Source organism: Gavia stellata, chromosome Z (genome assembly GCF_030936135.1).
Source record: "Gavia stellata isolate bGavSte3 chromosome Z, bGavSte3.hap2, whole genome shotgun sequence".
Taxonomy (NCBI): Eukaryota; Metazoa; Chordata; class Aves; order Gaviiformes; family Gaviidae; genus Gavia; species Gavia stellata.
Genome location: NC_082637.1, coordinates 81,375,977 through 81,395,849, shown reverse-complemented (window position 1 = coordinate 81,395,849; position 19,873 = coordinate 81,375,977). Strand labels below are relative to the sequence as shown.

The 19,873-nt window shown below is 44.1% G+C and overlaps 1 protein-coding gene across 1 annotated transcript in view; it reads right to left on the bottom strand.

Moving 5' to 3' along the window:
• Positions 1-13,357, bottom strand: part of RASGRF2 (Ras protein specific guanine nucleotide releasing factor 2) — a 128,359-nt gene extending 115,002 nt beyond the window's left edge. Inside the window, exon 1 of the mRNA XM_059833965.1 lies at positions 13,073-13,357. Coding sequence (XP_059689948.1) covers positions 13,073-13,357 — 285 coding nt within the window. The remainder of the gene's footprint in view (positions 1-13,072) is intronic.
• Positions 13,358-19,873: the final 6,516 nt, after the last annotated feature.

The window sequence follows — 19,873 nt, the reverse complement described above, 5'->3', positions numbered from 1 at the left end:
TGAGGTCAACAGGACTAGCAAGAGCATTTTGCCTGGAAGGACAAACCTGCAAGGTGTACCCAACAGATCTCAGTGGCAGAAGGAAATAAAGTCATGAATTACAAGAGTAATAGCCCAGCTGTAGGATTAGGCACTTCTCAGGTCTGACCACGTGCTTTTCCTGTGTGCAGAAACATGCACATGATACCTTATGACTAACATGGTAACCACTTCTGCGTTCACCCATTAAGCTGCAGATGAACACCCTAAAATACTGCAAGGATAAACAAATATCCCCATGCAGATGGTGTTGCCCATATGCTAGCATACGGGAAGCACTATTAGGCCTGGTTTACTACTGCAGAAGTAAGGCAGTCAAGAAACTGATTCAACAGGAGGCCACAGGGAGTGAGTGGCTCAGGAAGCAAATGCACCCAGGATGTACGTAACCCAAATAACCATCCTTCTACTTCATATCACCCAGCCTATGAGCACACATAAGACACACGGACATTCAGCTGTCTTCAAAAAAGTAAAAATAAAATAAAAAATCGAAGTGGTATTTGCAGAAAGTCAATGAACTTTAAGAAAAGCTATTTAAAATCAGAGCTGGGAAGATGCTTGCTTTTTTATCTTTTTTCTTCTTTTTTTGCCCTTCTATGAAAGGTGTATTTCTCTATTTATTTATTTCACATGGAACCACTTGGCATTACTCTAAATTGTCAAGTACATCTGAGTGGCTGCCTTTACTTCGTTCACATGGATGGCATGCCGCCAAGTTATCTGCTGCTAAGCTACAAGAATGCCATGCAGCATTCAGGGAAGAGTATCTCTCTGTAAAGCATTTTAATATTAGTATACATGGTGCAGACATGACTGTTCTGTAGGTCTGCAGCAATTTTCATACTGCTGATGACGGAGCTCTCTCAGGTCGCTGCACATTTGGGACCATATAATACTGGACACCAGCTAGCTAGGCTTTCCCTCAGGCCACCAAGTAATGCACTTACGAAACTTCCATCTGCAGTAGGCAGCAAAAACACAAGAAAAACCCTAGTCTAGGGCCTGCAAGCTTACACCCATTACAGTAACAAATCTGCAGCAAAATGAATTGTCTCTATCTGGTTGTTTCCATAACATAATCACGTGGGTCAAACAGCTTCATTTTTTTACATGTATTTGTACCTCAATTTCATGTTGTTTTTTATTTTTTGGTGTTCGGTTCTTTTTAGGTTTTGGCATTAGATTACAAAGCCAGGTACACAGAGGTCAGGCTGCCTTGTGTATTGTTAATTCAGTCCCATGTGTGCAAGCGTAATGACTGCAGTCCTTTATTACATGATTCTTCTTCCAAGAGATCCTAGTTCAGTTACCACATATAAGTGAGACATGATTTCATGTTTTGATTTACCTTGATTCTTCAATGCATGTCTCCCTGCTTCATCTATTGCATACGAATCAGCAGGATTCAGAAAATTCTCACATTATGTCCTATGACACTGCTCATGACGCCATTCAGATGCTTCCTTAGAATTAACGCATTTATTTTCACAACAGCCTGTGAGGTAAGAAGGAATTACTGCAAATACAGTCAGCACAAAAAACAGCTGTTTCAGATGCAACTCAACTTGGATGCCTCCTCTGAAAAACCATCGGCCTTTGGTATTTAAATGGCACTTTTATTTGTTTTAACCGCTACTTTCACAGAGATCAGTTCTACCTTTGCGTGCCTAGCTCTTGTGCCAAGCTGGTTCCCCAAAGCAAGGAACAATTAATTACTGTAAAACACCTCGTGGATGCGATTTGTGCAATTTTTCACAGAGATCCTAGGTAAAAGACAGAATCCAGTCCCCACGGGTGGTGTTCTGATTTTACCATGAAATCATATTTCTCTTCCTGCACTCTCATGCCTCACGTACTACATGTGCTCAGAGAAGGCGGTGGGAGAGGCAGAAAAGCCCGATAGAAGGTTAGCCCCTTCAGGATATTAATCGCAATTCTTCTTTTGAATACTTTGTGAGAAAGGACTCCTAGGAAAGAAACAGATCTCCTGAAACAACACACACATCACAACACAGAAGAAAGAGTGACCACTGGGCTGCTGAAGAAGCCTTAGCTCTGTCCTCCTCCAACTGCTGCGTGCTCGATCCTGCACCCCGTGCTTACAACTCCTTGGACTTCACAGGAAAGCAAAAGAAGCAGAAAAGGACTACACTTTGCGCACACACGCACTAATTCTTGTAAGGAACTGCTGCAGGACCAGAGACTCAGCTCCATCCCTTGGACCTTGCACTGAGCAGGCACTGTGACAGCAGTAGCTCCTATCCCACCGTGGGACAGCCACCAGAGGCAGAAGGCACCCACCCCTCTGGGCACTTCGCATCTGCTCTCACAAAAATACTGATATTCCTGGATTCTGGAAGTCTGGAAGATTCCAGAGTCTGGAAGCACCAATTCATCTGCATCTCCCAAGTTCTCCCCCCATCGCTGTTCCCCAGCCCATCTGGTATCCCCCCAGTCATAACATACTTCTTGGGGCAAGAAAGCTACAAGCTAAAGACCTCACAGCCACAAAAACAATAGAACAATAAATATACCTGGCAAATAGCACATATAAGGCTGAGTACCATTCCAGGAGCCCTCACTTTCCGAATGTTCCCGGTCAAGCCCTAGGAACAGGTAAAAGTACTCGTGCTATCAAACGCAATAGCAGTATTATCACCTCAGTGCCACCCTTAGTCCTGTGCTTCCCTTCATCTGTACACACAAATACCTGCATGACTAGTGATGATATTGCACCGATATCAGTGTTGGATCCCACCACTCTTCCATCAGTTTTTCTTCCTTCTTTCTCTTAAGAGAGCTTTACAGCTGGCCCACAACTTTTGAACTCTCCCCATAAGAATTTATCAGGAAGAAATATTTTTAATATTTCTCTAAAATTGTTCTGTGACTGCCATATGGAACAGAATATGACTAGTGCAAAAGAAGGTTGCGATGTTCTTGTCATGCCTGAGGATCTATGAATGCATGGGGTTAAAAATAAATTTCTGATTTCATTCTGGAGGACATCAGAGAGACTCTGACAAAGTCATCGAACACAATCTCCACAATTCCAGAGAAGAACATAGAATCTTTGGCATTTGCTGAAACAGGAGAAACAACTTGGGTAAAGGAGAGGAAGCGAACAGAAAACTGAAAGTAAAAGAACCAGTGGTCACCTGCAACCATCCTAAACATCCAACATGAGAGGATCCAGCATATGGCCCCTCACTACAAGAAGGACATTGAGGTGCTGGAGCGAGTCCAGAAAAGGGCGACGAAGCTGGTGAGGGGTCTGGAGCACAAGTCTGATGAGGAGCGGCTGAGGGAACTGGGGTTGTTTAGCCTGGAGAAGAGGAGGCTGAGGGGAGACCTCATTGCTCTCTACAATTACCTGACAGGGGGTTGCAAAGAGGTGGGTGTTGGTCTCTTCTCCCAAGTGATGAGTGACAGGACGAGAGGAAACGGCCTCAAGTTGCGCCAGGGGAGGTTTAGACTGGATATTAGGAAAAATGTCTTTACTGAGAGAGTGGTGAGACACTGGAATAAGCTGCCCAGGGAAGTGGTGCAGTCACCATCACTGGAGGTGTTCAAGGAACGTGTGGATGTGGCATTGTGGGACATGATTTAATGGGCATGGTGGTGTTGGTTGATGGTTGGACTTGATGATCTTACAGGTCTTTTCCAACCTTAGTGATTCTGTGATTCTGTGATATACCTAAAACATCAAACAGAAAACAGCAATAATGGAGTATGTTTTAGGATCCAGCATGGGAAATTTCAGAACTTTGTCTACAGCCACGAACGCTCAGATCTCATGGTTGGTCGGGTGAAAAACCAATGGATGTTCCCTGTGACAGCAGCAGAACACATTATCTGAGGTGCCTGGGATGCAGGTGTCCACACGTGAGCCAGGCACCTCAGTACACATGACAGTCAACCGAGATTTAGTCACTACAGTTGGTGGGGTCTGTTCAGTTTAACAAATGAAAACAGCTAATTTGGGATGGGGTGACTAGTTCTCTAGACTGCACTGACTGTACTGGCTAGGACTTCATGTCTGCAACAGGATCTAGCTCATGTGGGGCACCTAAAGTTGCAGGAGCAGCATCCTACCCTACATTCCACTACTACAAGTATACCGACATTTACAGAGAGTTTATAATTTATTCAAAGAATGCTAAATAGACGCACAACATTTTTAACAAAGCAATATAATGAGCTTGCCGAGTTCAAAAGATTGCAAAGGACACACTGTAGTGCAACGGAAATTTTTCAGTAATTTAGGAACTTGAACCACACTAGGTCAAAACTGCAGAACTATTATGCAGCAGATAATTTCTGTCACTCAGCCATTATAATGCAGTCAAAAACTCAAAAGGCAAAAAATGAACAAAAGTCACTGTTCCACAGTGCCATGAGAAGAAAGGAGAGACTGTAACCCCAGATTCTTTTCAATAGTTACAGCATTTAACTCTTAAAACACAATCCGTTTTTTTCAAAGAAGTAGTGAACTGATTAGATCTGCCACAATAAAATGCTTCCACTGTAAAACAGTGGAAGTAAAATTGGTTATAACAATATAGCTCAGTTCAGAATTGCAGTTTATAAACACTTCCTAATAAAACTCAGTTAGTCCTGAGCTCACGGAAAATACAACAGAGATATTGAAATGGCTGGATTGAATCGGGGAAGCCTCTTCATCTATATATATACTGATTCCGTACCTCAAACAGAAAACCTTACAGGATTGGTAAAGTCAAAAAAACATTGGAAGCTAGACTGTAAGCATATGTTCCTAGACATCTAGTGCAGAGGCACAGTATTAAAAAAAAACCTGTCCCTCAATCAATCTTCAGCATCAGTAATGGCTGGTAGACAGAAAAAAATGAAAAGAGGTACTGTGTGGAATCTCGTTTTCCTTCAAGTATATGAACAGGTCTTTCTGAATTGCTGTGGCTGATCAACAATCAGACAACAAATAAACATCGCATCGTTTTCAATCCAGACAAAATCTACCCACCCACCCTCCACCCCACCCCCCTGCTAGCAGATCTGTGAAAGAGTACCTAAATTTGGCCAGTCCATCACCACTTTAGGAAGCACTAAGTGAGAACACTTAGAACATTCACACTGAAAAACAGGCTAGTGCTGCCTCAGACTCCGCAGCAGCCGTGGTACCAAACTTGCTTTGAAGCGGTGGATCTAGAGAAGTGTGCTACTGCTAGCAGCAAAAATCTCTTGCTAAAAATGGCCAAAAGCGGTGGATTGGTATTTTCAGACCTTGCTATCTTCACCAGCTGCGTGAGGTCTATTTACTGCACTGAAGGGGCTCCTTTGGTGTGAATCTGCTCCACCATACGTGGAAGTCACACAGTGGGACACTACCTAGAGTGCCCCACCTGCAATGCGGGCAGAGGGTCTTGCAGCAATCAGCTCTCTATATATGCATTATTCACTACCAGCTGGGTTGGACGTCGTTGTTGCTCAAGATACAGTATGGACATACGTGCCAGGAACCGTAATAGCCTACACCAAAACGTGCCCCGTCCCTTCCCTCTTAGCACAAACTACTCAGTAATGCAGACATATTGCAAGTGGCAAAACAAGACTGGTAATTATAATATACGTGGACAAATTGAGCGACCATGACGGCTTTTACAGTACACGCAGATTCTCAGGATGCAAAATCCTCAGCAAGTGGATCAAAAATTGCTGCTGTATTGCTAATGATGACATTGTAATACATAATATGTGAACACATAAAGATTGCTATAATGTTGCTGTATTAATACAGAAATAGAACCAGCTCTGCCTGGATCTTCTATTCAGGTACATGGTGAGAAATTATTATGGGTAGCATGCAACCAGGAAACAGGGAATGTGCCTTACCAGTCTGCTTAGATGATGATCAAGAAGAAAAAAACCAAACCTATTTTAAAAGTTCAATAAGGCTAATTAAGATAAATGGAGTATAACTATTCAGTAGATTAGGGACTGACTTGCTATTTCTGTGCTCAGAATTTTTTTGTTTTCTACAAATTTCCTCTTACATTTGAGGGACTAAACAAATTAAGCCAAATCGATACAACTGTGCCAACAAAGGAGACAAAATGAAAAAAGTAGCAGCATCAATTATAAGACTGGTGGAAGAATGAAATTAGTGTTAAATGACACTTTATTTTAACTGTAATTAGAGTACTCACATTATCAGTGTGAGCCACACTGCTGTAGGTAGGTTCTGGTCACTTTGCACAACCTTCGTGTGGTGTTTAAGGTTGAGAAGATGGACCACATTATTCTTACATGGTAAGGGTATGTATGACATTTTTGGTCTTTACGCTTTGGGATGTATTTCTAATACAGTTCTAACCTGCTTCCAGTCTTTCACTCACTGACATGTCACCTGTTAGCTAAAAGGATTTCCCAGCAACCCCACAAATAAGACTGTGCCAAATGTCATTTGCCTTGGGACCTAATTATTTTTCCAATAACTTAATAAAGGAGTATGTATTTCTGTTACAGCGTATTGTAACATTTCAGGATCTTACAATACCTCGCAAAGAAATGTTAAGGACTTCACCCTGTGGTTTCTCTTCAATAATACTTTGTCTCACCAAAATCTGGTCTTATTACCATCAGTCCAAATGTTCTTTTAATTATTCTTTAGTCTAAGATATTCAGGCAGTGTCTTTTCTTGCCTTTTGCCCTCCAGTGTGACAGACACTCAAGAACAGAAACCAACAGATCAGTCTCCAGTTCCCAACCAAAGTCACTTGACATAGATTAAGGCAGACAAATGTTTAATATTGAACTATTCAATGGCATCAGTATTCTCCAAGTTACGCCTGCGTGCATTTAACTAACCTTTAAAGAGGAAGGCATGTCAAAAAGAAACTAGATCTACCTGTAACTCACTTCTCAGCTGGGTACATTCCCCACTTTTGAACAAACGGCCCATTTCGTAACACTGCAGCAGAAACATACATTTTCAAGAGTTAGAATGAAATGCTTAGATTTTGGCAAAACAGCAATAAATATGGCCATGAGATCGTCTGTTCTTCTCTTTATCCCCAAAATGTGCTCATTACTAAGCAAGCAGGCAAACACAAAACATTTATCAAATAGCAAAGTTCAGTCCCTGGAGAGATCACAAGGGTTATATTTTTCTATTTATTTACCACTTGTTGCCTTAGGCCACAAAGCACACTGTAAATTCACTTTACAGCTCTGCACGAAGAGCCAGAGGCAACCACTTCGATGCAGCTTGCCTTAGGCACAACGTCCGTGACTCATTTTGCAGTTATTCTTTAAATGGATATCAAAACAGTTTGAACCAATATATGTGTTGAATGTGCCCACAAATCATATCGTCTCGTGACAGTGACCGAACAACAGTGGGCAGACAGGGATTACCTGGGAAAGTAAACAAGAGCCAGTTACCCCAAAGTTGTCTTCATGCAAGAACCATTTATAGACTCTTTCATGAGAAGGTCTTACAAAAACAGTAATCCCAATAGCACTAATATATTAAAATTTTCCCATTGGCCATCTTTTTTAATTAACTCCTTCTGTTGAAGGTAGTCCATCAAAAAAAAAAAGTTTGGAGTAAAAAAAAATCCAACTTTTTTTTTTCTCAGGTACTGAGAAGACAAATTCATCTATTATTTTTTTAAATGCTGCAGGAAATTTCTAAAACATGGGCATCTCTGGTGGACCTTTGCACTGGAAGATCCCAGGGAGGTACTTGTCCACATGCAATCAGTAAGATTTATGGACAATACTACACCTGAAGGTGGCAAACTGTCTTGCCAAAAAGATAACACCACTCCTCAGCCATCTACTACATATAAGAGACATCAGTTGCCCAATAAAAGTGAAGAGATTAACTTTTAATTCATTGTATCTTCAGAAAAAAATGACCTTTAAGCGCTGTTGCTAGGTTTTATACACACTAAATTAGCAGAGAGGTACAGCAAAAGCTGTTGGTGGCATATGCCTGCCTTACCACTTCAAGGAATGTATGTAAAACAGAGAGGTTTCAAACACCGCAAAATCACTATGTCCTTTATAAAATAAATAGAGAGCTACAGTAAGCATAAAAAATTCAAATAATTGGATTCTGTTAATCTGTGGGGACATGGACTTAATACTGCATTTAATTTTGCTAAGTGGGAGGAAGATTATTGCAGGCAAGATACAAAGAATAGTCTCTGCTCAAATCATATAACATTTACAAGCTTAAATACACTAATAACCATATCAGAACACTTCCATGTATTCAATCCACAGTTATGAAAGAAACTAAACATATAGGCCTCCTTCCAATGCAGATGATGATGATAATAATAATAATAATAACAACAACAACAACAACAGCAGCAGCAGCAATAACAATAATATTTACATTCCTCTATTCACTTGCTTCCAATAGTCTTTAAAAAAAATATGTGTGAACTTGCTAGATAACAAGTGCCAGTCTCCTGGAGAGAGGCAGAAAGCATAATTTTTAGGCATCTTACTTTGCTTTTGAAAGACACTAGCCACTCACTGAGAGAAAGCCATTATCTTTCCAGAGTTTTTGAAACAAAAGCTGAAATACATTCTCATGAAGTCTGTCATTGTCACAGCGGACGACTTGTTGGGAGCTGCACTTCTTTACAGCCTATGGTTCCTGTGGGAAGAAGCAGTTTAACTAATATAAGAATGTAAGCTTTTCACATGTAGTATTTTCATGACCTCATTTGCTGTTTTGAAACTCAGCTTCTTCCACATTTTTGTTCTTTAAATAAATCTGTCTTTTTTCTGAAATGTGAAATCAGAGTGGATAGCAACACCTCAGCAAGTTCACAAACAACACCAAGTTGGGCGGGAGTGTTGATCTGCTGGAGGGTAGGAAGGCTCTGCAGAGGGATCTGGACAGGCTGGATCAATGGGCCGAGGCCAACTGTATGAGGTTCAATAAGGCCAAGTGCCGGGTTCTACACTTGGGTCACAACAACCCCATGCAACGCTACAGGCTTGGGGACGAGTGGCTGGAAAGCTTCCCTGCAGAAAAGGCCCTGGGGGTGTTGGTCGACAGCCGGCTGAAGATGAGCCAGCAGTGTGCCCAGGTGGCCAAGAAGGCCAACGGCATCCTGGCTTGTATCAGAAACGGTGTGGCCAGCAGGAGTAGGGAGGTGATCGTGCCCCTGTACTCGGCGCTGGTGAGGCCGCACCTCAAATACTGTGTTCAGTTTTGGGCCCCTCACTCCAAGAAGGACATTGAGGTGCTGGAGCGTGTCCAGAGAAGGGCGACGGAGCTGGTGAGGGGTCTGGAGCACAAGTCTGATGAGGAGCGGCTGAGGGAGCTGGGGTTGTTCAGTCTGGAGAAGAGGAGGCTGAGGGGAGACCTTTTTGGTCTCTACAATTATCTGAAATGGGGTTGCAGAGAGGTGGGTGTTGGTCTCTTCTCCCAAGTGACGAGTGACAGGACAAGAGGAAATGGCCTCAAGTTGCGCCAGGGGAGGTTCAGGCTGGATATTAGGAAAAATGTCTTTACTGAGAGAGTGGTGAAGCATTGGAACAGGCTGCCCAGGGAGGTGGTGGAGTCATCATCCCTGGAGGTGTTCAAGGAACGTGTGGACGAGGCATTGTGGGGCATGATTTAATGGGCATGGTGGTGTTGGTTGATGGTTGGACTTGATGATCTTACAGGACTTTTCCAACCTTTGTGATTCTGTGGTTCTCTGACCTATTTGGCATTTACAAAAACTCTTCTAAAATCTGAGGGAGATCTAAACAGTTTTCTTTAAAAATAAAAACTCACTCTACAAATCATTTAGTATCTGCAACATACTTGATTTGATCCCATAGTCCCAGAGTATCAACTGATGCATGCATTATGCAGTTTGTTAATACTAGGAAAGGTACTGGTCTTTCAAAAGAATTTGCTTAGAAGCAAATATCCTTCTGAAGGAAAAAAATATACCGATATCTTAATGGAAAAGACAAAAAAGGCGCATTCTGTTATTGCAATTTTTTTTCCAAGCTCTTAATACTTTAGTATTACAGCAAATCTTATGAAGGCATTTGGCATCTTCCGCAAAACGGTGGTACGGTTCCAGTAATACTTTCATGTCCCCTCATGATGGACTGCTGGAAGGGCGTAACAGCACCAGTAGTGGTTAAATGTGAAATCATTCAGCTGCTGGGCTTGTTGGGAGCTAGGTACCCAAACCTAAACACATCTGTTGACCAAAATACAGTCTCCTGTATAGGGAAGTACAGCTCTCACACTCTCCCCACCGAACTCTGACAACTTCTCAGTGCAGTTCTTACCTGGCATATGACTTGGCAAGCAATCCTTGAACAACTCAAACTAAAATTAAAAGGATCTGCAAACTATGGAAAATAAAATCTATTTGTTCTGCTTGCATTTTCCATAATCTTCAGTTACGTAACTTAAAGAAAACGCATTGCTTTTTCAAACATCCACTCAAAGGATGCTGGTGAAGCTCTCTCGTGTGATTAATTCTTCTTCCTCTCTCTCCCTCATTTGTGTAACTCTATAGCACATATTGCTCTAATATCTAAATTACCTAGGTCAATAAAACCCAGACTAAGAGAGATTATTTTTTTTCTTCTCTCTCTTTTGGAGAAGAGAAACCTGATTCTTCAAAAACTGGCATAGAGCTTCCCATTTTTTTCATTCCATTAATACATTTGTGTGGTTAAACCAAAGGAAATTAAACGTGGGCAGTATTTTTACACTGCCAGTAGTTAACATGTACAGCACTGAGTTTTCATTATCACCTGATTAAAATAACTTTGTCTTCCTCTGTTAATAAACTGAAGGTTCACAGTTTATTACTTCACACCTGTGAGAATATGAGCACACTTCCTGAATAAAAATTACTTTTGATTTTCAAATATTTCTCCTTTCCTTGTGACTGATAAGTTTTAGTCACTGAGGGAGTTTCCTGTACACCTTAGCAAAGGTTTGTGTCTATATGAATATAGAAACAAGGGTGCACTTTAATGAGTGAACATCTGTAAAAACCAGTAACACTCAAAGGCTTTAATCTGCATCAAGCAAAAGGTGACTGGGGAAAAGATATTTTCTGATGGTCAGCCTTGAAAATTCAAACTAGGATTCCAAGAAAAAAAATTGAAGTGTTCTTCTGCCTCTTCAATAGCAGTCTGCTATTGTTAAAAACGTGAACATAGTTGATGTTTAAAGCAAAGCAAAATTCAGCTTCATCCCCTGTAATTATTTTGTCTCTGCACCACTAAATGTAATTACAAACAACTCAGACGTTCATCTCTATGAAAGCACAACTTAAGATTCCCAGAGAACACATACGGAAACGCATTGTTTTCACACAGTTCTCTTAGTCAAGCTGTAGTTTAACAACACTACCAATAAACAAGTGTACTAAGCTAATGTAAAGCAGACAGGGAAATATTCATGTTTAATTTCATCTCGGGAATCCTCCAGTATTTCTTTTACCAGTGCTTATAAAAGCATGCCTCAAAGCAACAAGCAAGAATGTGACGGACAAATACGACATAACTGCAACCATCCCAACTTCCCAAAGTTCACTTGCTTAACTATGTACCATCTCAAAGGCTGCTTAAGCACGCAAGTATTTGTTCTCAGTGGGCAAAAAAGCACAAACGTTAAGAGAAGGCTCTGAGCTCTCCTCACAAAGTTACCCACGCCAGTGCAGCACGTAGATGTGCCGGTTTTCAGGAGCTGACTGAGGTCTGTGTCCCTTTCTCGCAATCAGCAAGAAACGCCTGCAGCCAGCTCTCAACCACCCTCCTTACAGCCACCTGAACTTTTCCAAACCAGTTTGACACCTCTTTGGTTTCTCCTATTCAGGGAGAAAGGCGCTAGCCCATGCCAGATGCAGATGCAAACAAATTTCAACCAGGCAGCAAATAAGATCAAGAATTTACGTGCGGCAATAGGAGGCGTGTGGTTAAGATTCCCGATCTCTATCTACACTAAACAACTACAGTGTCCGTGTCTTCACGGTTATGTAATACACAGATAGTATTTAACCACTCGCTTGTTCGACACACGCATGTCAAACTGACCAGCTTTTAGGGTGGGGGGGGGGGGGGGGGAGGCGGAATTTGGCAGTTCATGCATTATGAACCGTCACCCCTCACGGGAAAGGATCCCACCAAAGCCTTCAGCATTCTTCGCTAACGAAAGCCGCGCAAGATCTGGCTCGAGCATTGCGCCACCATTTCTATCGCAAGCATGATCGGCTTCACAACACCTGCCTGGCAAAGAACCCGCTGGCTTCTGCCGAATGGCGCAGGCGGTAAATCAAGGCACGTGCTCACCCTCGCCTCCCAGCCACTGCCCCGGCTGTCGGAGGGGGTCTCAAGGGAGAGCTGAGAGCCTGTTACCCCTCACAGCATCGCTGAGACAGGCGGCAGCCCCACAGCTGCCCAGGGAGGGGCTCAGTGACTCCTTAGAGCCCCCCTGCACTGTTTTGGTACTTTGGCCGCTCGCACCCTCTATTTGCTGAGTTGGGTCAGAAATGTGTAGCTGTAGCGCAGGAGCGTCGGCATCAAGATGACTAAACACCCAATTTGTGATATGCTGCTCTCCAGGCACCCGACTGAAATAAGGCGTGCAGGCACTGGGGAAAAAAGCGTCAGGGAGGAAGGAAGAGCCATTAGACGGGACGGGACCGCCGCCGGCCTTGCCACTTTCTGAGCAGCTGCTGCTCTTTCGAGCGCTTCAGGAGCGGCACGGACCTCCCCGCCGGGGCCTGGGGACCGCGGACGGCCACCGCCATCCTCCCGGGGGGATGCCAAGGGAGGCGGCCCGAGCGCCCCGACGGCCGGGGCTCCGGCAGCGCCTCGTTCTCCCCTCGCGCCGCGGGAGCGCTGGGCCGGGGCCCTCCCTGCCTTCCCTCCTCCTCTGCTCCCGCCTCCCTCCCTCCCTCCCTCCACCCCTCCCGCCCCGCAGCCGAGCCCGCGGCCGGCGCTGCCGCCGCTGCCCGAGGGGAGCGGGGCGGCCGTCGGGCTGCCCGCGGCGCGGCCGTACCTGCTTGTCCAGCGCAGCATCCTTGGCGCTGCCGGCGGCGCCGCCCTTGTGAGCCGGCACCCTCTCGCAGTTGCAGCCCTCCAGCATGTACATGCCGGCGGGCCGGGCGCTTTGCTCGCCCTCGAAGTAGAAGAGCACGTTCTGGTAGAGGGCGAACCACTTCTCGTGCCAGCGGTTGGTCTCCGCCGTCTTCTTGCTCAGGTAGCCCCGCTTGGTGCCCTCCTTGCGGGCCAGCAGCGCCAGGTACAGGGCGTGCCCCTCGTTGTACCGCACGCTCTTCTGCATGGTGGCCGGCAGCTTGCGGCCGCCCGCCGGGGCGCTCGCAGCCCGCCCGGCGCAGGGCAGCCTCCGCGGGCGCTCCGCGCTCAGCGCGCCGGCACCGGCTGCGCCGCGCCGCGGCAGCGCTTCACGGGCGCCGGCACGCACCGACGGGCGGCACCCGCCCCCCGCCCCGCGCTCCGCCCGCTCCCCCGGGGGCGGCTGCCGCTAAACCCGCCGCGGCAGCGCCCGCCGCCCCCCCCCCCCCGCCCCGCCTCGCCTCCCCGCGCCGCCTCCCCGACGCCCCGCGGGAGGAGAGCGGGCGGCGGCGGCGAGCTGCCCCCCGGGCAACTCCGGCGTGACGTGGAGGGATCAGCCGTAATCCGCTTTGGAGAGCGATTTAAAGAGCAAAGTCGCCGCCGCAGCGCCCCGGTCCCTCCCTCCGCCCGGCGGCGGGGCCGCCTCCCGCCCGACGCGGGGGGACGGGGGGCGCCGCACGGCCCCCGCGGGTCGGGGCGGCTGTCGGGTGGGGCACCTGCAGGCAGCGATGCGCTGGGGCTGGACGGGGCGGGGCGGGAGCCGCTGGCGATTTGGGGCTGGCGGTTGGTTCCCCGGTCGTTTTCGCCTTTTCGACTGAGCGAAAACCTCGGTTAGCGGCGGGGCTGGGCCAGCGCGGCTGCGGGAGTCGGGTAACTTCGTTTTCGAGCTGCGTGGCGCACCACAGCGAAGGCGAGAAGCGAAACCCACGTGAAATAGCAGAAACCCGTTACTTTTCAGCCGATATTCCCATTGATCAAAGGCAAGGAGGGGGAGGTGAGCGTTGCGGGAGGTCCCCCCACGGGGAACTACATCCCCGCACCTTCTTGGGCACCCGCGTTGTGAGCGGATACCCCGGCAGAGACCGCAGACACCCCGCCGTGTGTCAGCGCTGGCTTCCCGCACGCAGGGACGATTTACAGACCCCCCCCCGGCGCTGCCGCCGCGGCGAGGACAGCCGGCAGCTCCCGGGGATGCGGGGGGGATGCGCGCGTGGGGACAGCTGAGAGAAGAGGGGGGGGTCATCGCCCCGCGAAAAGCAAATCCGTGTGCGCTGCGCTTGGAGAGGAGGTAGTCGGGTTTGGTGTTAGGCGGAGTTCAGTAAGGCTAGCAGCAGGCGCGGTTTTGTTTCCGCAGTCAGGACAGTGGAATGAGGTACGAGCAGACCTTAATTATAGCAAATAAGTTCTGGCAAAGGAGCTAGCGTCATTGTTTTATATAAAATATAAATAATATAGAATTGTTTTACATAAAACATAAGCCATACGGGAGTTCCTACCACCTAGAGGACCCTGCACCTTTAATGTGCCAAGTGATTTAAACTTCCTTTTCAGGTTCTTTCATGAAAAGGAAACTCTTTCATTTAAAAACGTATTTTGCATGTGTAGCTTTCTTTTGCTTCACCGAGTCTTACAAGTGAGAAAGCAAATTGATTTTGTTGCTGACCATCCAAACAACAATGTGAAAATTACAATACTCTGTATGCTGTATAATCCTCAGAACGAGTTAGAAAATATTCCCTGTGTGATCTCTGTCAGCAGTTAGATTTTGAGTGTTACTTACAGCAGCTATGGACCCACGTGGAGTTTTAAGGCTCTCACTCCATGAACAGAGAACTTTGTATTAGAAGAAACAAACAGATGCACAAATCCTGCTGGAACTGACTAGTTTCCCTGGCTTCACATCGTGCAATTTGAGCTTAACACATCATGTCCAGGAAGTCCAGGTTTTGGACAGAGATTGAAGGTCATTTGGATGATTTGCATGTATGAAATAACTCATACATCTGGATGTCTGGGCTCTTACTTGCCTCTTACGATGCATCTTTAATTCAGCTAGTGCTATCCAAGTCAGTATTAATTCATGTGTGAAATTTCATGGGATACCTTATCTCTTGCTGTAGGTTAATGGCAAGGCAGTAAAACTACGGGAAAGAAGTAGGCTGCAACTCAAAAGCGTTTTCAGATACTTGACACTACGTGAAGAGTTAGTGCTTTCCAAAACAAACACATCATATATCATGACCAAATGCTATGGTAGGAACCCATCTTTGCCAAGATAAGGTTGCACGTTTTTGTCCCAACTTAAGTAATTTGTACATTAATAAAGCTTTTGCATAAATCAGAAATTATTATGCACTATCTATTCTACCACACCACCTGAGACAACAGTACAAATAAATGACAGGAGTTAAATTTTGACTACAAAATCAAGAAAGAGAGGGTTTCCTTTTACCACATCATTTTCTCCCAGACACACAAGCATTTTTCCTAAGCTGAAAATGTTGAATATGTCATTGCACAGCAATCCATAGGAATTACGAGGCATCTAATGTTCCTGTTCACTACAGTGAACACTGATTGTATAATGATCAGTTTGTCATGAAATCCTGTGCTTTATTGTTCAAAGTATGATTTAGTTCTCCCAATGATATTTTTTTTATTGATCATTTTTATAAAAGCACAACCTAGTTTTTATTGCTTTAATTATCTAGTACATATCTATGTTTCTACATACTAATACATCTAAACACATGTAAGTAACTAGTTTTTTTTTAAATTTCTTCATTACCAACAATAAAGAAGGGGTTGTTTGTGATTTTTAAAAAAGACATTCTAGGCCAAATTCATATGTATGAACACAATCGAGTTATATGTGCAAACAGATGTAAAGGAATCTGTTGATGTAATTTATTCCATAGGGCTCTGAAGAAAAGAACATACAGATAAGCACACTGGTTTACTTTATTTTATATCTTCTTTAACTAACCCCTCCTTTTTGTGTATTTTCATTCCAGAGGATTCATTTATAAAACCACATTCCCGAGTGTTGTGTCATTATAGGCCCCAAGGCGCTTTCTGTAAAGCTATGGTGGAAAGTTGTGGTCACATATCAGCTGAGATAATTTAACACATTTAGCCTACGTTTACCTTGAAATTTCCATTGGGAACCAATTCATTACATTTTGTTCAAAGCTGTCATAAATGGTGGAATACATAGCGTCGTATGACAGTGCAATTGTTGATTCTGATACCCAGAAGTGACCGTGAGAGCTTGGGGGAGCAAGTCAGTGAGTTGTCACTCCTCTTCTGAGTGACTGGTGACAGGAAAATCTATTTCAGAAAGTATGTAAAATTTAGGCCTCTATTCTGAAAAACACCTTGGAAAAAATACTATTAATGTAATGGTAATAAAAATCGATTAAAGCAATGGAAAAAAGTTGTTATGCTATCATTTTTATGTTTGGGTTTGTATGCATTTGCTCTATGTTGTTATACATTTGGAATGCTTATTCGTCACTGAGTTGTGATAGTAAATCATTATTCACCTTTTCATGTCAAGGTAGTATACCAAATACAAAATAATTTTGCAAAGCTGTTGAACAACTGCTACAACATCATACAGGGAAGAAACTAGGTTTCACTGGGAATATACCTATATATCTCTTTTTATATGTTGTCTGAAAAGTAGAACTGAACGAGTATCTTCTTTGTAATTTTACTTAGCAGTTGCTGACATAACGGTTTACTCTTTAAGGCACAGGGCATGATTTGGCTGTTTGAAAGGTATTTCTAATATTCAGCTAAGATTTAGTTACCTGGTAAAGCAGGAACATTTTCAAACACATTATATTATATATCACTGGTATAGTAAGTCCTGAATATCTTGAAAATAATGGGATATTCTCATGTGTATGGAAATGTCATTTACCTTTTATCATTCTCCTGTTAAATGACTACAAACAATTTTGTGCTTGCTTAATCTAGCTTTTGATGTAATTTGAGAAGATTTACTTTTCCTATTTTATCCAGACATTTTGGGGGGGAGTTGTCTTGGCTAACCAATTTTAAATAATTGTGCATACCATGTCACAGTAATTCATTCCTCGTAGTTACTTATTTTTTTAGCAACCGGAAACAAATGTTGGGCTCAGCCTTTCTGTGGAAGAGATATGACTACGCATACCCCTCAGTCCCATGAGAAAGGTGGCGGAACAAGCGTTCATGAGATTCCATCCTTAGGGAATCCTAGAACAGTCCCTCCCAGGTCTTCCACAAAGCAGCAGTGAGGATAATTTCACAGCGACTCTATGCAAAGTGTGAGTAGCGCCTCTGATACCACTTGCACGTCTTCCCGAGGAAGAGCGTTTGCGCTCATTGGAAGAAAAAGGAGCATGGTAGTTCTGTACGTATCAGAAACATCTCATTACAACATACACGAGTGCCGTCTAGCTATTTTGCAGCTCCACACACTGATTCACATGATTAGAAAGCTCTGAGGAAAGGATTTTTACTGCCGTACTGAAGGGTAACAAAGGGACCACTTCTTTCAGTGGGAAATTTCAGCAGAAGGCAGAAAACTGCACCTCATTTACCTATTACACAGGTGAGGATATTATCATAGTGGTTTAATGCCTTAGCCGCTTTGTGCTAAATGCTGCATAAACACAAGAAAAGGACCCATGCCAGGAATAAGGTAGCGTAAGCATAAGATTAGATTGCTAGAGTCAGTTGAAAGGAGAAGTACAAGGACCTGTAAATGCACTGGGTGTTGTGATAGGCAGCATCCTCAGTACACGACTAGCATATTTGTTGCTGAGATTTGGGGAGAAGAATAGCAAAAGAAGGTTTTAGAGGAACTCTTGAAAGAAACAGCTTGGTGTGTCTGTAGAGGTCATTGGGGAGTTGTTGCCTGTGGTCAGGGAGAACATGGCAAAATACAAAGGACAATTGAAAAAATGAAAAAAAAAAAGCACAGCAGAAGCTGTCTCACAGTCCGGCTGGAGAAAATCAAAAGCAGGAAAAAAAAAAAAAAGCTGGAATCAAGGGACTCAATTAAATTGAAAAAATAGCATTATTTAGGCAGGAGGCAAAAGCAAGTGGGTAGTGGAAGAATTCAGCCTGGTTGGCAGACTGATGATAATGAGAGCACGGTAGGTAAAGAGCAGAGGAAGCCAGTGTGAGTAAGCGAGGGCTAGGAATGTCTGGGGAATGGGAGAAGGCGGCACGAGGATCTGAACAGCGGGGCACAGAGGAAGGAGTTACTGGGAGGTGGTGAGGGAGAGAGTGTGGTGGAGAAGACAAAGTTGGGAGCGACAGAGCGTGAGAGTCGTGGCTGCTGGGTAAGGCTGGAAAACCAGGTGTTTGGTAAAGAGGTGGAAATCACCCGCAGAGATCCTGGGGGTAAGGGTGGGACTCTGAAATGGGAAGAAAAGAGGAGATGGAGGGGGGAGCAGATTGAGGAGGCTGGTATGCAATAATGCGGGAGAGGAAGAGGAGAATTGGGTAGGGTCCGTTCAACACAGCACAGGAAGTGAAAGGATTAGATCAAGGGTAATGCTGAAAAAGAAAGTGACATTTCAAATGTGGAAATGCTGATAGTCTAAATCATTGCTAAAATCACATAGGGAAGAAAAGACAGGCAGCTTTTCTCCTTAAGCCGGTTTTCACTTGGTTCCTTTGCTCGGGAGACAGCAAAGGTTCACTAACTGGAATTAAAATGGAAGAGCCAGTATTCAGCTTGTTGACCAAAGGTTTAAAGATATGCAGACATACTCAGTTAATTACAAGTTCCAGAAGTACTTTATGTAATACAGATGCAACAGACATCAACTAAGCTCCAGATTTATGATGCAAAGCATAGAGAAAATGATATCTTAAAACATTCTTCACATGGCTAAAATGTTCATATTGAGGCACATACTCAGTGGGAATATGACTGTCAGAGCTGAGCCCTGATTTTTAAAGTTAGTAGAGATTACTCGCTTTTCCCCTGTTCTCAGAGCTGTGTAATGAGAATTTCACAGACCCTGTGATTAGTGTGGTATCCTTAAGAAGAGTATTGTCCTACAGCTCACAAAGAGCCAAAGCATGAAACTGTCTCAACATTCTTGGGAGATAGCTTAAATTAGTACTTTCAATGTTCCAAAGACATTGGCGTGTCATAACACAGATTTCATAATGTTCTGCAAATGTGAGTCAAGAGAGACAGCCTGATGACTGAGCTCTTGCAAGTAAAGGGTTCAGCAGACACTAGACTATGATTACTCTAAGTTTCAGAAAGCCCCTGGTAACTAGGAAAATTACTTTAGAATTAAAAAGTCATAGTAGGATGAAATTTCCTTTTTTTCTTATTCAGTCTGAACTGAGTATACATGCAAATCACTTTTTGCTTATTCTGTCAAGATACTCTCACGTATTGGCATAAAAATAGGAAAAATGTGTAAAATATTAAAGCATTCTCGTTTCTAGGGAAAAAGTAAGCCCCACAGATTGGAAGAAAGATACAGAGAGTGCAGTGGGTGCCATCTGGAATAAGTAAGTAACCCTGGGAAGAATTTGTGATGTTTACAAGGCTCGATACTGATAGAGAGAATTCTATCCATCTGGCATAAAGCCTGCAAATAATCTGCCACAGGGGTGCATAATTCAATAGAAACAGGTTTGATAAACTGGAAGTAACATTCCCCATAGTCACCTTGAAAGAGACATTTAACTTACTGTGCAG